The sequence below is a fragment of the Sebastes fasciatus genome, chromosome 2 (genome assembly GCF_043250625.1).
Source record: "Sebastes fasciatus isolate fSebFas1 chromosome 2, fSebFas1.pri, whole genome shotgun sequence".
Classification (NCBI taxonomy): domain Eukaryota; kingdom Metazoa; phylum Chordata; class Actinopteri; order Perciformes; family Sebastidae; genus Sebastes; species Sebastes fasciatus.
This window is the reverse complement of record NC_133796.1, coordinates 24,369,532-24,386,765: the sequence shown is the minus strand read 5'-3', so window position 1 is coordinate 24,386,765 and position 17,234 is coordinate 24,369,532. Positions and strand designations below refer to the sequence as shown.

General features: G+C 39.6%; 1 protein-coding gene across 1 annotated transcript in view; it reads right to left on the bottom strand.

Annotated features, from left to right (window-relative positions):
* gpc5a (glypican 5a) overlaps positions 1-17,234 on the bottom strand; it is a 141,141-nt gene that overhangs the window by 46,043 nt on the left and 77,864 nt on the right. Inside the window, exon 8 of the mRNA XM_074615037.1 lies at positions 7,036-7,198. Within this exon, the coding sequence (XP_074471138.1) occupies positions 7,036-7,198 (163 nt within the window). The remainder of the gene's footprint in view (positions 1-7,035; positions 7,199-17,234) is intronic.

Genomic DNA, 17,234 nt, shown 5'->3' with positions numbered 1-17,234 from the left:
ACCCTTCGGCTTCACCTTATTTACCAAAATTAAGTTCCGGATATCAAAGCTAGAATTTTTCTTCTGTTACGTGGGAGCGTAAAGGTGTCCAATTACACTGAAATCTTAATTTGTGCAATAAAAAAGGAGTTTAACCCTTTTACGCTTGCACAAAGCACACACAGCCACATTCTGGACCAATACAGCTCCACAGACATGGGATACATTATAGCTTTTCTTAATGAGTATTCCAATTATGTATATTATAATTGGTAATTATGATCCTGGTTATGATGCTTTACATGCACCGTAATAAGCTGCAATACACAACACTGTGATATTACACTGGTTTTGACATTGAGGTGCTAGATCTCATTAGTGTTAAATGTTTATTTCATTTCATTAAGGAGGTATGTGTGTGTTTGTTGAAGCAATTGGCAGGTCGGTAATAACTGCAGAAACAGGGCCTGATGTCGGAAGAAAATGCATGAAAGATTCTAGATAAATGGTCTCTCTCTCTGGTTTGTCTTGGAGTTGTCTTTAGTCGGTGTTACCTGACGAGCCGTGAGCAGTCAGTGCACCTCCATGTTTAACAGGGTGAAATGAATCAATCTTTTTCTGTTTTCACTGCGTGCTTTCAATAATTCTCACAAAAAAACAGGTCAGCCTAATTGTAGTTTCACAAAGGCAGCGACTCGGTCAGGTGGCTCAGCGATCTGGAGCGAAATGAGCCTGCTGAACATTCAAAAATCCTTGAAAAATTTCTGAAGGATGAGCTGCTCACATTGTTGCATCTCGTCACATACATAGCATTCTCACACAACAGTAATTCTGCATAATGAGGATAATCCCTTAAATCGGGCTTGTATTGTCAGAATTGAGCTCATCCCGTTTTATTTCCTTATCATCCTGATCTACCGTCAGCATGTTCTGATGATAAACATCAAAGACACAACAGACAGGGATTATGGATAATCGTGGAGAAAGAAATCAAATTAAATTATGCACGGTGTTTAAGTATCTGGCACTGCGACGGCAATATCACTGTACTCTATTTACTTACATTGACTGATGCGCTCACCATAAAATGGCAGCTGGAACTATAACACGCAGTCTTGTAACTTCTATGTAGTCTAAGATTTGAAAACTCTATTAGACTTTATAAACACTGCAGAAATAAACAGAACACACACGGCCAATCTCTCTGTGGTTTCATTCACTTGTGACTTGAGAATGACAGTTATGTTATTTAAAGTTCTGTTTGTTGATCATGTGCTTGGTGAGATGATTTTAGCAAGCTGGTTTTTATCTCAGCTTCATGGATTTTTTTTTCCTGGTTCTGTGGTTGTATTTAATATTGCATTTCTGTCTCTACAGCTTTCTGTTTTGAAGTTTTGCACACAAACTGAAATAAAAACTAACAATGTTCATTAATAGTGTATCATCACAACTGTGATTTAGCCTCATGGTAGCCAATTTATCAACTCTGGTGCTGCAGTAAGACATACTAACTTTTCAGAACTCTCAACTGTGTTTCTAACAACAAATACAACTAAATTAATACTCCGTCCAGAACAATGTCAATATGTTGACTGTTAAAGCATTTGGTGACAACTCAGCACAGCTGATGCAGATTTGCACAACTTGCGTGTCTGATCTAAACAAGTATGATGATCACAGAGCATCCCGGACACAGCAAACCCACTCTCTGCACTATGAGCTGTAGAATTCTATCAATTTATGTACTATTTAGCATATGATGTCATCAGGCAACTTCCAGTGACTTCAGTCAATGCTCGCTTTAAAGGAGCATCTTACTTTAAAGGAACAGTGTGTAGGATTAAGCGACATCTAACGGTGAGGTTGCAAATTGTAATCTCTCCCGTGTGCCGAGCGTGTAGGACAACTACGGTGGCCGACTTGAAAACGTGAATGACCCTCTCTAGAGCCAGTTGTTGTAAGAGTAGCGTAGGTCATTTGGAGAATATATATGACTCATTCTAAGGTACTGAAAACACAACGATTCTTATTCTCAGGTGATTAAACAATAAAGAAAATATTCGTATTAATATTATATTACCTGTCAGTCAGTAGATCCCCCTAAATGTTACACACTGGTCCTTTAAGTAGTGACCCAAACATAAAAGAGCATCTATTTCATCCTGAAAGACCACAAGTTTGCCATCAATGATATGCTCACAGGTTGTCGTTTGTCATTCCTGATTGGTTGGTCTTATCTAATATGAGCTTGTCGGAGGGGCAGACGCCAGACGGCAGAGTAAAGAGACACTGATGCAACAAGTCCTCCAAATTATGACAAAATACGCTGTTTGTTCATGACCTCTAGAACGACACATAGAAGCTTCTTCTGATATGATGCAAGTATTGGCAGGCGACATCATTTATATGTGCCTTCTAAAACCGTTAACCGTACTGAAAAATAAATGTGCTTAATGATGTGACAACGTTATGGTGCTAAATGTGAGATTAGGAGCATTTCTATTGCCTTCGCACAGCTCTCAATATGGTGAGCCAGCAGCTCAAAGCTAACAGCGCTTACAGTGAAAACAAAGGCCACAGCGCTGACAGAGCTAACAGTGTTATCCTGTGGGGGAACAAGAGGATGGGTGCTACGCTTCTGTGACGGCGCTGCCCCAATCAGCTACAACCGCTGTATGAGAGTAGTGCAGAGCAGCGCCTGTGAGCTAGCCAGTGGGGCACGCTCACATGCACAAACATGCACTAAAAGCACGCTTGGCCGGCCCGGCTATGTCAACAAAGCGAGGAGATACTCTGATTACAAAACACACAGGGAGAGTAACTTCATTCTCTGCTCAGGTAGACATTACTCCTCTGTATCTTTACATAGCAAATAGTTGTTTCATGCTATATTAATGCTTCAATTATCATATAGGGCACCTTTAAGGTTTGGTTAAGTTTAGCTACTAAAATGACTTCGGTTTAGGGAAACATCCTGGTTTGGGTTAAAATGACTACATGTACTTGGTTGAGGAGTGAAAAGATGAGCAAAAGTGCCACAAATAGTTGTGTAGCAAATGACAAAAGAGATGCCCAAAAACTATTGAGAACACATCAGTGAGCACTACTGTTGCACTGAGTGACATGTTCCTTCATTATGATGAATATGGGCACTGTGTTTTATTTTGAGTCGATCCCACATACACCGCCCTGCTTCCTCATTTTCTCCTTTTAGAATAACATTTGCTAAATATTATTATTAAGCAGTTTAAAGAAATGAAAGATGTATTCATGAAGTGTTTTTAAAGATTTACATCTTCAATAGGAACCATTGGGCTTAGGGCTGATTGCCACAGACCGGGTAGGACAGTCAGAAAGCACTGAGAGATGGAATAACACATTGTTGGTTTTGGTCTTTTCATAGGATTTGTTGACAATATCAAAAATGTTATATTGCCAGCCTTATCCTTTAACATTGTAAGATGAACATTATCCATTAGATCAGTGTTTCCCAAGCGTTTTTTTCTGGGGACCCACTTTTTAAAAAATGACAAACCATCGTGACCCAATTCACAATAGGCCTTATCTTGTGTTGCACTCTGTTGTTCACGCGAAAAGTGCCATAAATAGTTGTGCAGCAAATGAAAAACGAGAACCCCCCCCCAATCCGATATCAACAAGCATGAAGCAGCCTGGCAGCTTATGTTCCCCTAAGGGGGAAGTTATCATCACTCCTTACTTCAGCTGTGCTGAGCTTAATGCTTCCTTGTGGGGCGTGACGAGGTCAGAAGCCACATATCAATACTACATGTCCAACATTCACATAATAATCCCATTCCACTCAAATTGACAGACTGAACTACAGGATTACTATTTGGCTATTATAGAATCGCTTTAACTCTGTAACAGTCAAGACCACCTAAACCGAGACCAAGTCATGAACAACACCAGAGTGTATCGATACCGAGACCAAGGCTTTGAGGGGTTGAGACCAAGTCAAGACCAGTGCGAGTCCCCCACTGCATGACACACTTATGATAAAATGTGGAACATGTAAACTAGAGGCACTCCTCAAATAGATCTGAGGGATCAACATTCCCATAAAACCCCCCACAGAAAAGATATGAAGATTCTTCTCCATTCACCTCTTTTATTGCCATATATACTGTATATGTGTGTATGTATGAGTGTACCATGAGAAATGTCTTGATAAAATAATCAAAAGGCATTGCAGAGATGAATTTTATGTGTGGGAATTTTCCTTTGTTTTCTACGAGTTATCACATTAATGATAACAAATAAATAAGAAAATGCACACGCAATTTAGTAATATCCCCACAGTTGTGGTCTTGACCAGTCTTGAAATAAAATCCTGAGTCCTCTTTGTCTGAGACCGAAACAAGGCCGAGTTAAAGTAGGATTGATTTCAGGACAAGACCGAGACCTTTAAAAAGAGGTCTTCTGACCAGTCTCAAGACCGAGTACTACAACACTGGATATTTGTGCTAACTTTGACTCCTCTCAGCAACAGAGAACTCATAAAAATTCTGTCTGCTAAATACATTAGCAGACCGGATCTGGTGTGAATGGCAAGTGTTATTTTGTGTCATATTTGGTAAAATGAGGGTTTAACACGTGATTATTAAACTCTGTCATACACCAGTTAGTGTCTGTTGGTTAAAAACAATGATGATGGAGTGGACAGTGGGTTGCTCGTTTATCTGTGACCTTCATTCACTCCTACAGGTTGAAGAGGTGTTTTGGATTAAACCTCCTGGAATATACTTTCTATTTGATTTGTGCCTAGTCACAAAAAAACATGAGGTGGACTGATTTTATTTGTTTTCTAAAGAAAAGGCCAAATATATACAGGAGTAGTACTTTCCTTCTGTATGATTTGAGGGCATATTTTTATTCCTGCTCATAAAATATAACACATGGTACTTACATTCGGTATTTGTTGTACTTTCAAGCTCCTTTATCTTGTGGAAGACTCTTTTTCAGTAAGCGAGAGCAATAAAACATGTTTTTAGTGTGGCTGTATCCTTGGCTTGCAAGTTTCACTAATTCATTTAATTCTACTATAGCAAAAAAACAAAACAAAGAAAAACACCATCAGCCTCTAAAAAGAAATCAAACCATTTTGAAGTAATAAACGCTTAAAAATCTGTAGAAACCTGCAGGGACGGACCCGAGGTCTGGTTCAGGTGGGGAACCCTCTGTGTTTGAGGGTCAGGCAGCAGGGGACAGATGTTCAACAGAGGTCACAACAGACACTGGGTCATAAATATGGGAGACAGGCTGATCTGGCCTATGACAAGGAAAGGGCGACTCTACTGTAATGGGTGATAAATGTCAGAGCCTCCCCACAGCCTCAGATGAGCGATTGTTAAGCAGCTTCCCCGAGCCTGAGCTGCTAAAACCTCGGGACAGACTGACAAGCAGTAAAGGAAACATTTACACGGGTAGAACGGCTTGTTTGGATGACCCCCCCTTCCTTGCTGTCGCCATTGGCAAAATGAGAGAGGTGATTAATCAGGTTGTTAGCATGTTTGATGGAGAGTAGAGGGGGGATTCCTGTGCTGAGAGCAGAGTGTGACAGGTAACAAAATGAAGCTCCGCCGCTGTGATTCATCAGAGGTTACTGATCCTCTGAGGAGCAATAATTTTTAAAGTAACGGGCCTTGATTGCAATAATGTCCCCATAGCAACTATTATCTTTAATGACTATTATTATGGCTGTCATAAAATGGAGACTGGAGCAAGTCTTATTAAAATATAGCATTAGGCCACTGCACCTTCGAATGTCGTCACTCATCATAGAAAACTACTTTTAATTTTTGAAATTCTGCAACTTTAAAATTGTAGATGGGTAAAAGGTATAATTTAACGCATGTATTGAAGAAGAAGCATAATAATATACATATATATGACTTGTGATGTTATATTTACTATATGTGTGCTTTGGGATTATTCTCATCATATTTGATCTGATTCATTGTAAGTCTATGTTATATGTTTTGATTATTTGTTTTATGTTTAGTTTAGTTTATCACATTTATTTGTCAGGGACCGTGTACAAAAAATCTTAACCTCATAAAAAGAGACAATAAAAACTAAATGCAATCACACATCCAAACTAGGGCTGTCAATCGATTAAAATATTTAATCACGATTAATCGCATGATGGTTGATAGTTAATCGCGATTAATTGCAAATGAATTGCACATTTTTGTATCTGTTCAAAATGTACCTTAAAGGGAGATTTATACTTAATATTCTTATCCACATGTGAGTGGGCAAATATGCTTGCTTTATGCAAATGTATGTATCTATTTATTATTGGAAATCAATTAACAAAAAAACATGACAAATATTGTCCAGAAACCCTCAAAGGTACTGCATTTAGCATAAAGAATATGCTCAAATCATAACATGGCAAACTGAAGCCCAACAGACAACAACAGCTGTCAGAGTGTCAGTGTGCTGACTTGACTATGACTTGCCACAAACTGCATGTGATTATCATCAAGTGGGCATGTCTGTAAAGGGGAGACTCGTGGGTACCCATAGAACCCATTTTCATTTACATATCTTGAGGTCAGAGGTCAAGGGACCCCTTTGAAAATGTCCATACCAGTTTTTCCTCAACACAATTTAGCGTAAGTTTGGAGCGTCATTTAACCTCCTTCACGACAAGCTAGTATGACCTGGTTGGTACCTATGGATTCATTAGGTTTTTCAGTTTCATATGATGCCACTCTAGCTTTAAAACTGAGCCCGCTACAACCTAAAAACCGCAAGTTGCATTAATGCATTAAAGAAAATAGTGGTGTTAAAATTAATTTGCGTTAACACGTCATTACTGCGTTAACTTTGACAGCCCTAATCCAAACATACATGCGCATTTAAATCATTACACCGAATCCTATAGAATATAAATTGTAATATATTCCCACTCAAATGTTGTAATCTTGTTATTTAAATGTCTTAACTTCTTTGGGGAAAATATAATAGAAATTTCTTCACATGATTCCAATTAATTGTTCAAAAAAATTACAAAAAGATGTGACTTACATTTGGAGACTCTGGAGACTTTCCTCTTAACCTCATCGCCACCTGAACCACCACAGCCGTCTTCATCATCACAGTCGCCGCTGTACCGTCCCTCTGCGTCTCCACTTCCTGTTTCAATCTGGTCCAGTGACCCCAGTTTAGGAATGGACTTCCCTTGCAGCAACTAGTTGAGAAAAAAGACACATTTTTAGTTATATATCCACATTTTTTTAACAAAAGTAAACTAAAGTAGTAACTCTGAGTTTATGTGCCCACGCTTTAAAAGTTGCTGTGTTTCCTGCTGAAAGAAGCATTATATCTATATTATGTATCACATCAATATTCACAGCAGGATAAAGTGAACAAGGTCTTCTTGTGGCAAGGATAGTGCAGAATATGCATTCAGAATATGAAGAGAAAAACGGGGAGAAAATGCAAAAGAGCTGCTGATTATGCTGCTAATCAGCCACAGTCCTCTAAATAATAAAAAAAACGGTGTATCTATTGAATGACTGCTCTGCAAATGGCATATTTTATATAAATGTCTGGCCAGATTTTTTCTGTATCCCATAAATTTTATTTTGTGTATTTATTTTTCAAACATTAAAATAATAAGTCAACACTTATTAGCACCATCCTGATCACCACCTACAAACTCCACTTGAATGAATCTATAGCGCGTGTTACATGACGCTGACCCTTCTCGGCCTGCAGGGTAGCTAAACTTTGTGCTGTGTTGCTGTGCAGCAGAATCTCAATCAAAGACTTTGTGAACTCGATACCAGGGGAAATGCTTACGCTAATTGGCTCATTTAAATTCATGGTGCATCATTGGAAACGAGAGGGAATGCTTTGTGTTGATCAGAAAGGTATTGTCTATGCTAATTAGTTACTGTTGTGGTTCAGTGCAGGGGAGCAGAAGTGTCGGGGCTGCCGCCATGGCTGAGTTGGGACGTATCTGTGCTGGTAATCAGCCTGTCTGACTCTCAGCCCCTCAATGGTGACAGCTTAGAAGAAGATGGAGAATATTGAGGGTTTGGGCAATCGAAGCGCTCCTTCCATGTGTGTAATTGGCATGATTTTCTTTCCATTTGTGTCTGACCATGCTTTTAATACATTATGAAATAATGAATTTCCGTGCTGCCTGAGATTAGCCTGGTCTGGGAGTTTGGCTGAATTTGAGCTTCACAGTCCAGGAGGTGGAGGACTGCTCCTCAAAGCCTTTCGAACCCCGTTCTACAAAAGAAACAGCATCTTGCAGTAATTACAGTAGACTGCACATGTGAGATAATATGCTATCTGAACTTTAAGATTCACTCTTTTATTGTGTGCAACAAGGTGAAAGGTTAACATGTTGGCATTAATGAGCTTGTATCCATGTATATGTGTGTGAGTGGGAGGGAAAAGTGTTGTTTTATTTTACACATAATTAGATCCTCATTCACAAAACTTTATGATCTTAGGTGAAGTTATAACTTTATGTAGTTTATTACTAGAAACAAGAATAACGAGAGAGTTGATTTGAAACTTTGATAATCTGAAACATTTTCTTACTTATTGACGTGATCAGGAGCATATTTTCTGTTCCCAGTTCACTCCCACTGTTGGCTTGTCATGCATACACTTCACTAACCAAAATTACAATGCTGTTCCACTCAACCAAAGTACATATATTGCCAAGAAGTAAAAGTCAATTGTTCGTTCCTTCAGCGCTGAGCAGCAAAGCTACACAAAGTGACTAACAGACGCCAGTAAAACGTCCACCTAAAGAGTACCGTAGTAAAACAAAATTATTTCTATTCTATTGTGATATTCTAGCAAAATGGTCTGTGTTGAACAATAAAATATTATAAATAAAATAATAAACTTCAGTCCGAAATGGCAGCAGCGGCTGGATGGCTCATTTGCATAAAGGATTGTTCCCCTCCGTTTCATTTTGAAAGAGCAATGGCCAATGAGGAAACTCTAACACTCGGCCAACCAATCGTGTAACTTCATCACTCAGTCATTCAGTGACAGACTTCTGCGTTTGTAGGGCTGACCCTCTCTAGTCCAGCCAAAAGATCAACGATGAATTGATGCCACTGACAAGCAGCCAAAGCCTGATATAGCTTATTTCTCTGTGCCGTAGACCTCCATTGATGTCCAAATTTTGTTGTAAAAATTCGTTGACAATAACAAAAATTGCATATACTGTATATCGCCAGCCTTAACTTTTAACATTGTTAGATGAACGTTATCCATTAGACCAGTGTTTTCCAAACCTTTTTTATGGGGACCCACTTAATAAAATGACAAACCACTGTGACGCCATTCACAATAGGCTTTATCTATAAATCATGAGAAAAGCGAATTTCTGCATAAATGAATGTTCCTGACCATTTATACTGCCATTTCTACATCTCCTTATATTATCTTGAATAGGTAAAGCAGCTATTTAGAAAAGATATGCGTCTGATAGATCACAACTTTGTTTCATGCATGTGTAAAATTATAAATGAGACCAAATAAATGCATCTAGGCAGAGTTAACAGGCTCTCATGTTTTTTCTCTCTTCTCATCAGTAAAACAAACAAAATATAGGCTTCAATTATCAGAACAATACGAACATTCAGGCTCCCTCATTTGGCTCAAAGGTGTACTGCAGATATAAATGTTCAATAAAAGACTATGGAAGAAATTCTGCAAATTTATTTGGATTTATTCGATAGAATAAAGTATCCTGCATTAGACATTCAAATTATTCAAATAAAAGCAGCAAATAAAAAATGAGACGAGAGCGATAGTGTATCTTTATGAATCAGCAGAATTTGTTTTCACATCCATAACACTCAAGTTTTAAAAGAAAACCTAAACCTTGGTTTGTGTGGTCACTGGCAGATGAAAATATTTGCATGACACAGTAATTCATTAATCAAGCCTTGTTAGCTGACGATATTTCACAGCAAAGTAATTTGTTCCGAAGCTGAGGAAACAGTCTGTCAATCAGCAGGCCACTCGATTCTGTTACTCCTCAGAGGCGGGGGAGTAACAGCTCTGTGTGTTTGATTGTATTGAACAGCTGTACTGCTCTTTCTGACACACAATGAAGCCAGCCTGAATGGCCTAACTGTGTTAATAGTCTCACTTGTGTGAATGACACGGGGCTTTGTCTAACACTGGCTGGGAGACAGGTGCTCTGATTTCATTCAATGCATCTCCAGATGAGAAAGTGCTCTGAGGAGGCACCCTTGGGTCTGGCCTCTGGCTGTTATTGTTCTGTGTGTGGAGTGTTAATGACCACCAAATACCAGTTACTCTTTCCACAAACAAAACTGCCCACACGCTAATAAACAATACTGAACACTAAGAATGAATTTTCTGGACATATAGATCTCCTACTAATTGGCTATTTTCTTCTAAAATTGCTGCACCAATTAGGAGCCAACACTACAAGAGATGGTGATGAACAACACCTCGGCTGCATTACACAAGATAATGGTTAACTAGGTGTTAAAAATATGTAAAGAGAACACAGCATATTCTGAGATTATTTTATGAGCTCTCTATTCAGTTACACTAAACTCTATATAGTGTACTCAAATGGTTGCAACCATTAACCTGAACTAAGAAGAGAACCTGGTCGTTATTTGAGACAGGCTATTATTAGAGACATGTCTTTAAATCTGATTCAGCATGCTTTATTAGTAGATATATTTTAGTTGCTGTAGCTGCTCTTTACAGTTAATGCAAATTTAAGTAATGACAGTTTAAGCATTAGAAAGATTAGGAACTTCCTGTAGCATTCAAACTCCTATTTCTTTCAGTGGCTCATCTGTTAAAAATGTTATGTCGTTTAATGTTTGTTTTTTTTAAAGTAAAACACCCTTGGTTTGTTACTCCAATGCCATCCTAAAGTGTTTCATGTAACTGGCTGATTGGAAGAATAGTTTCAATACAGGCTTTCATACCAAGAGGCCATTATTTGATCCATGAAGGCTGCACAAGCCTTAGTAGTGCACATTGCGTTTTAAGTACTACACTGATTTTCCACCAGAGTTTGTGAATAGAGTTTCATCACATTAAATCGGAAGATCAGCGGTTAGCCCGGCTTCTCCAGTCTACATGTTGAAGTGTCCTTGGGCAAGATACTTAACCTCAAATTGTTTCTGAAGGCTGTGCCATCCGTGTGTGAATGTGTGAATGAGCATTAGTTTACATCCTTATGAGCAGGTGATACCTTGCATGGCTCAGCCTCTGACATCAGTGTATGAATGTGTGTGTGAATGGGTGAATGTTGGCATGTAGTGTAAAGTACTTTGAGTGGTCAGAAGACTAGAAAGGTGCTATATAAATGCAAGTCCATTTACCATTTACCGTTATAACTTTGACCCCAAATAAACTGACCTCTACAACATGCAGCCAATGGAATTCTGTCATCGACAAGAGGAGGAAGTTATAGTTCTGACAACATTACTGACAATCATTTTGGTGTTTCAGCGGCATGATAACAATAGATAGTCGGACGACGGATGCTACAATCTGAAAGTGATTGCATCTGCTCCATACGGAGTCAGCTCAGAGAAGCAAGTTGACAGACAAGACAATGGCAGAGGATTTGGTGTCAAAGTGAAAAGCAAACGCGCCTATTTGGCAATATTTTAGATTTGAAACACAATGCTATGAGGGAACCATAACGATAATGAGGTAATCGCTGTGCAGAAGACGGAGCGGTCACAGCCGGTGTGCGGGGCGCAGCTGGACCAGAGAGGCCAGACACACAGCCACCCGACGGTAAAGATCAAAGTAAGCGTGCTACACATATTGACCGTCATCTTTTCTTGTAAAATGTCAGTGTAATCGGTAACACTGGTGTTGTCACAAGTTTATTAAATGGTGGGAAAATGTCCTCATCGTGACATCTCTACTAACAAGAAGAATGGCACACAAGTTCATTATGTGCTTCTCCAAAGTTCCAGAGTTCAGTAACTCTACTCTTCGATTCTACCAGGACTTGAGTGAAAAGTCTCGAGTGTGGCCGAAAATATTAGAGATGAAGAGGATAGCAAGGTAGAATGTTAATATTGTGATCATTACATTGTGATGTGACCTGTCCAGGGTGTACCCCGCTACAGCCCCCCATGACCCTGAACAGCATAAGCGGTTACAGATAACAGAATGGAAAAAGAACGAAAAACATTGTGATGTAGTCGGTAGGATCCTAGATACCCCCTTTGTAGGATTTTGTGCTGCTCATCATTCTGCGCAAACAATTTACATTTGTGCGTTTCGTTTGAAACTCGGTGTTACACAATATCTGTCGAGTGTGGCAATTCATAAATGGCTTACATGTATAAGTAGGTTACATTGATTTATTGTTATTTTTTTGATTGGATGGTTTATTTGAGTGTCCTTCACCATATGATGCCCAGCCCATATGGGATTACAAGACACTTGACAGCAATAACAACAACCAGAATGACCACATGACAAATCATAAGATACGGTTTCACAAATTCAACATATCACCTTCTATTACCTTGGTTCTGTGCAGTAATCGTCTTTGATTTGAACATAGTTTCTGAGCTTTGTCTAATTCCAAATGTCCTCCTGGTTTCACTGTACTTATATTACACTGAAATGTATTCCTGAAAATGAAATGAAGTCAGAAAGGAAAAAAAAAAAAAAAGCTTTTCTAAATTATCCCCGGCAGTGATTCAACCACTCGACTTTGTCAAATGTAACATGTTACGTAAATGCACCAGCAAATACCATAATGGTAGCCATGGCAACCATTATGCTGTAGTTACTGTTTGATCAATGGCAGGAATTTGCCATTAACAACAATGAGGATAAACAAGCGATGGCTACAGGAGGCAACAGAGAAACCAACTGGAGATAGCAGTGGAAAATTAGGAATTTAGGAAAGTGGTTGAACAGCAACCATTTTCTGTTTCACTCTTCAAACTGGAGGAGGCACAATAAAAAAGATATTTAAGTGGAGTTTTATGTGGACTGTCTCTGTCTTCCTGTCACTCGCTCACACACACTACAGTGTTTTCCATCCTCTTAATCACCTCACTAATCAAGAACTAAATAAAACAAAGAATTCAGTTCACTGATTAATGTAGTTTCACTCGCCAGACAACAAAGCAGCACTTTCTCTCCTGCCAACTAATATCTAACTATAAAGCAAGGAATCTCTTTCTGCCTGAATGTCCTTCACATGTCTTGAGAACCGTTCATTCGACCAACTTCACACTTGGCGGGTGTATTGCTGGGGACCCAAGGGAGTGCTTTGTTGAATTTGGAGCAATTTGGACACATTCAATATTAATAAAGTTTGAACAAACAAGTGAATGGTGCTCTGTGTAGCAGCAGCAAGCAGACCGCCGCTCATTGACTGCAGTTCAGTTTTGCTGCTGGATGCTGGATATACTAACGTTACAACCAAACTCTTCTTCACTTCCATGGAGTCAACGAGCGATGAGTGGTTCTCAACAACACTGCAAGCAGCACTCCCTTGGGGCCAAGCTATCGACCTGCTCTGAACAGAGACATGCTCCGAACTACCACACCACGAACTGGCACGGCACTAGTGATTTCTAAAGCCTATAACACGGATATGTTTCTTTTGGAAATGGCTCTTTTGACTGATAAATGTTGTTAAGGCAATTTTTGGATATCGGTCTGTATGCCTATCTCAACAATTTTGGATGCGTAAATTTGGTACAAATATCCATGGTGACCTGAAGATGAATCGTTATAAGTGTGGTGATCCCCAGACCTTCTCTGTTGCGCCATCATCAGGTTAAAGTTTCCCTTTTTATGACCAAATACCTGAAAAACATTCCCATAAGCCTCCGCTGTTCTTTAGGTTTAGTGCTAATTAACACGCTAATCTAAGATGATGAACATAAACACTGTACCTGCTAAACATCAGCATGTAAACATTGTCTTTGTGAGCATGTTAGCTGCTGATATTACCATTTCCTGTGGCCAAGTACAGCCTCACAGAGCTGCTAGTGTGGCTGCAGACTTGAAATCCCCCATTGCTCCATTTGAGTGATATATCTTGTTATATTTACAGTACATGCATTCATGTCCTCCCTGTCTTTGGTAACCTCCACTCCAAAAACAAGCCATGGCCACCTGAGATATTACATACATTTCTAATTCACCACTGTACACATTGCAAACTTCTTAATACCAGCTGCTTCCTGAGGAAATCACAACAAAGACTGTGAAGCGTCTCAAAAGATTCAGCATGGTAACTGAGGCTTGGCTTTAACTTTCATCGTTGCACCATAGAGAGTTTATCCTGGCAGGCTGCATCACAGTATATGCTTTGGCTGTTTTGACTGCACAGGACTGGAAACTGCAGTAAAACACAGTAAAGCCAGCATCAAGAAATTTACTGGCACAGACCTTCTACAGCTCTATGATATCTTCATTACCCGCTGCATAAGGAAAGCCCAAAGCATCATCAAGGACACCAGTCATCCAGCCCACACACTATTTTCACTCCTGCCATCTGGAAAACGCTACGGGAGCATTAAATCACGCACCAGCCGTTTCAGAGACAGTTTCTTCCCACAGGTAGTCAGAATAATGAACAGTGCCTCCACACACACAAATATGCACACACACACAGACACTAAAGCTGTGCCTATGATGGGTATAGTGCTTTTTATTGTGTATTTTCTCAGGTATCATTTGATTATACTATCCATTGTGTTTTTATTTCTTTTCCAAGGCTGAGAGTGCTACAGTGCAACAATTTTATTTATTTATTAACACAGTTGAACTTAACAGTGGCATCTGCCTCTGCAATAAAAAAACTGAAGCAGGTTAAGTAAAATATAACAGTAATTAAACTCTACATCATGTAGTTTTGTCTGTAAATGTACTTGTTCAGACTCTATAGAGAGTCATTAAGAATAATAAACCACGCCATTGTTTGAACATTTCTAAAACAAAATTATGCAGGAGAGAAAACAGGTCTCATTTTACTGAAGTCTAATGCTTAAAACTTTCACTCAGCTGTCAACTCCAATTTGTGACCTCAAGCCATTAAGGTACTTTAATAATGGAACAAAGTGATGGCCATGTTACTCTGTATCTTGTAAATGTAAGGGCATTATCACCATATTTATCCGGCCTACACAAATATTTCCCACCGCAGACGAAGGTAGCTCCCAAAAAACTGTGAAGAATTCAAAGTTTCATATTGACTGACTGATAAATGTACAGTGTGTAGGATTTGGCGGCATCTATTGGTGTGGTTGCAAATTGCAACCAACTGAATAACCCTCCGCTCATTCCTCCCTTTCCAAGACTGCGGAATAACATGAGCCGCAGAGTGCAAATCCGTGGTAACGTCGTTCGCCTCACTCAGAGGCCATCCTTACCATAATAACACTTCTTGAGGAGCAACAGAAGTCCGATGGCGGCTCACGTTACCAAAGTTTCATCAGCGTGTTGGAGAACTACGGTGGCCTTCAGGTAACATAAAAATGTGAAAGGCTCTCTCTAGAACCAGTGTTTGGTTTGTCCGTTCTGTGCTACTGTAGAAACATGGCAGAGCAACATGGCAGACTCTGTGAAGAGGACCCGCTCCCTATGTAGATATAACGATTCTTAGTCTCAGGTGATTATACACTAATGAAAACACAGTTATGAATATTATATTCAATTTCTGCTAATAGATCCCGCAAAATGATACACACTGTTCCTTTAATAACAGCTTCTATATCTAGTCAATTAAAATGTGCATAGCAGATTATGTATAGGGTACATCTTCTAAAGAGGTGCACGGTGTCATGTGGCAAACGAGTCACACCGTCAGAGATCCAAGAGATGAATAAAGCTGTGTGTGGATTTTTAAGCTCATCAGTATTCTCTTTGAACACACTTTACTATCTGTAAATAGAGGGTGGAGAAGAGATCTTACAATGATCGTATTTGCCAGTCAGAGGAGAAAAGTGTCAGGATGTGAGTCGGCTCCCAGGACACACACTGTCATTTTCCATCTCCCTCACTGCAGCAGCAGCACTGGCAGGGTGTTGATCCAGACCGAGTGCAGCAGCAGCAAAGCAGGTCAGTGAGTGAGAGGCCGGAGCAGATATTACAATATGTGGCAATGTGAATTTGAGAATAATACTATAATTCAAATTAAACCTCTGTCCTACGATTCCACATTTGTAAACTAAATTTTTCCTATTTCTAGGAATCAACAATGAAGTGATACTACTAGCACATAAAGCCTGATATCGCGTATTCTTCTGTGCAACTGGCCTACAATGTTGTCTAATAGCTTTAAACACACATCGATGAGCCTCAACTTTGCACTGGGTGGCATGTCCTTTCATTACAATGAACATGGGCATTGTAGTTTATTTTGAGACAATCCCACATACACGGATCTGCTGCCTCAAACATTCGCTAAAGCACCAAATGTATATTAATCCGTGGTTGAAAATAGTCCCCAACAAATACATGATTTACTCCTGTTCTAAAAACTACAGAGTGACGGACACACTTATTCAACATCAAAAACTAGTGGCAACGAAGGCCGACTGTTGCATCGCCTCACCGCAAACACTGCAGACCACGTACATTCTGTGCCTGTGTGAGATGAAATACTGTAACTCTCCATACCAGCAGGTCGTGTTTGTCTTTCAAAGAGGAAAACTGGAAGACCTAGAACAGCGGATAAACAAGCCGTTGGTATGAAAGGTACATGAAACAAAGCAGCGTTTGTCGACCATTTTCACACCACTCTCACTCACCACTTAGCCTCTTCCAGATGACCATGTTGTTGTGAAAAAATCTGTGTGTTGGAATGATCAGATGAGATGAAGATGAAAAATGAGAAGAGCCTTCTGTGTTTTTCCTCTTGACTTTAGTCGTTGGCTTGCTTTTTTCTTCTTGTGCACTGATTCGCTTAAGCTGAATAACCAATCAGAGCGATTTCTCTCACCGACTGGCTCGGCCTCTGATTCAACATGCTGAAACATCTGAAAAGCCGCTGACAAGGGCAAACTAGATCTGACTGTTAGGGACACACTACAACTTCCACTGTACATTCACTTCACATTCTCAAAGCTAAACGAACTCTGTCTTCTACTCAACTAGCTGAACTTTTCGCTCACATCACACAAATTCGCCGCCATTCTCTCTCTTGCTTCACCACTCACTTCCAACATAACCACACACTCTATGCACTGGCTCTGCTATTC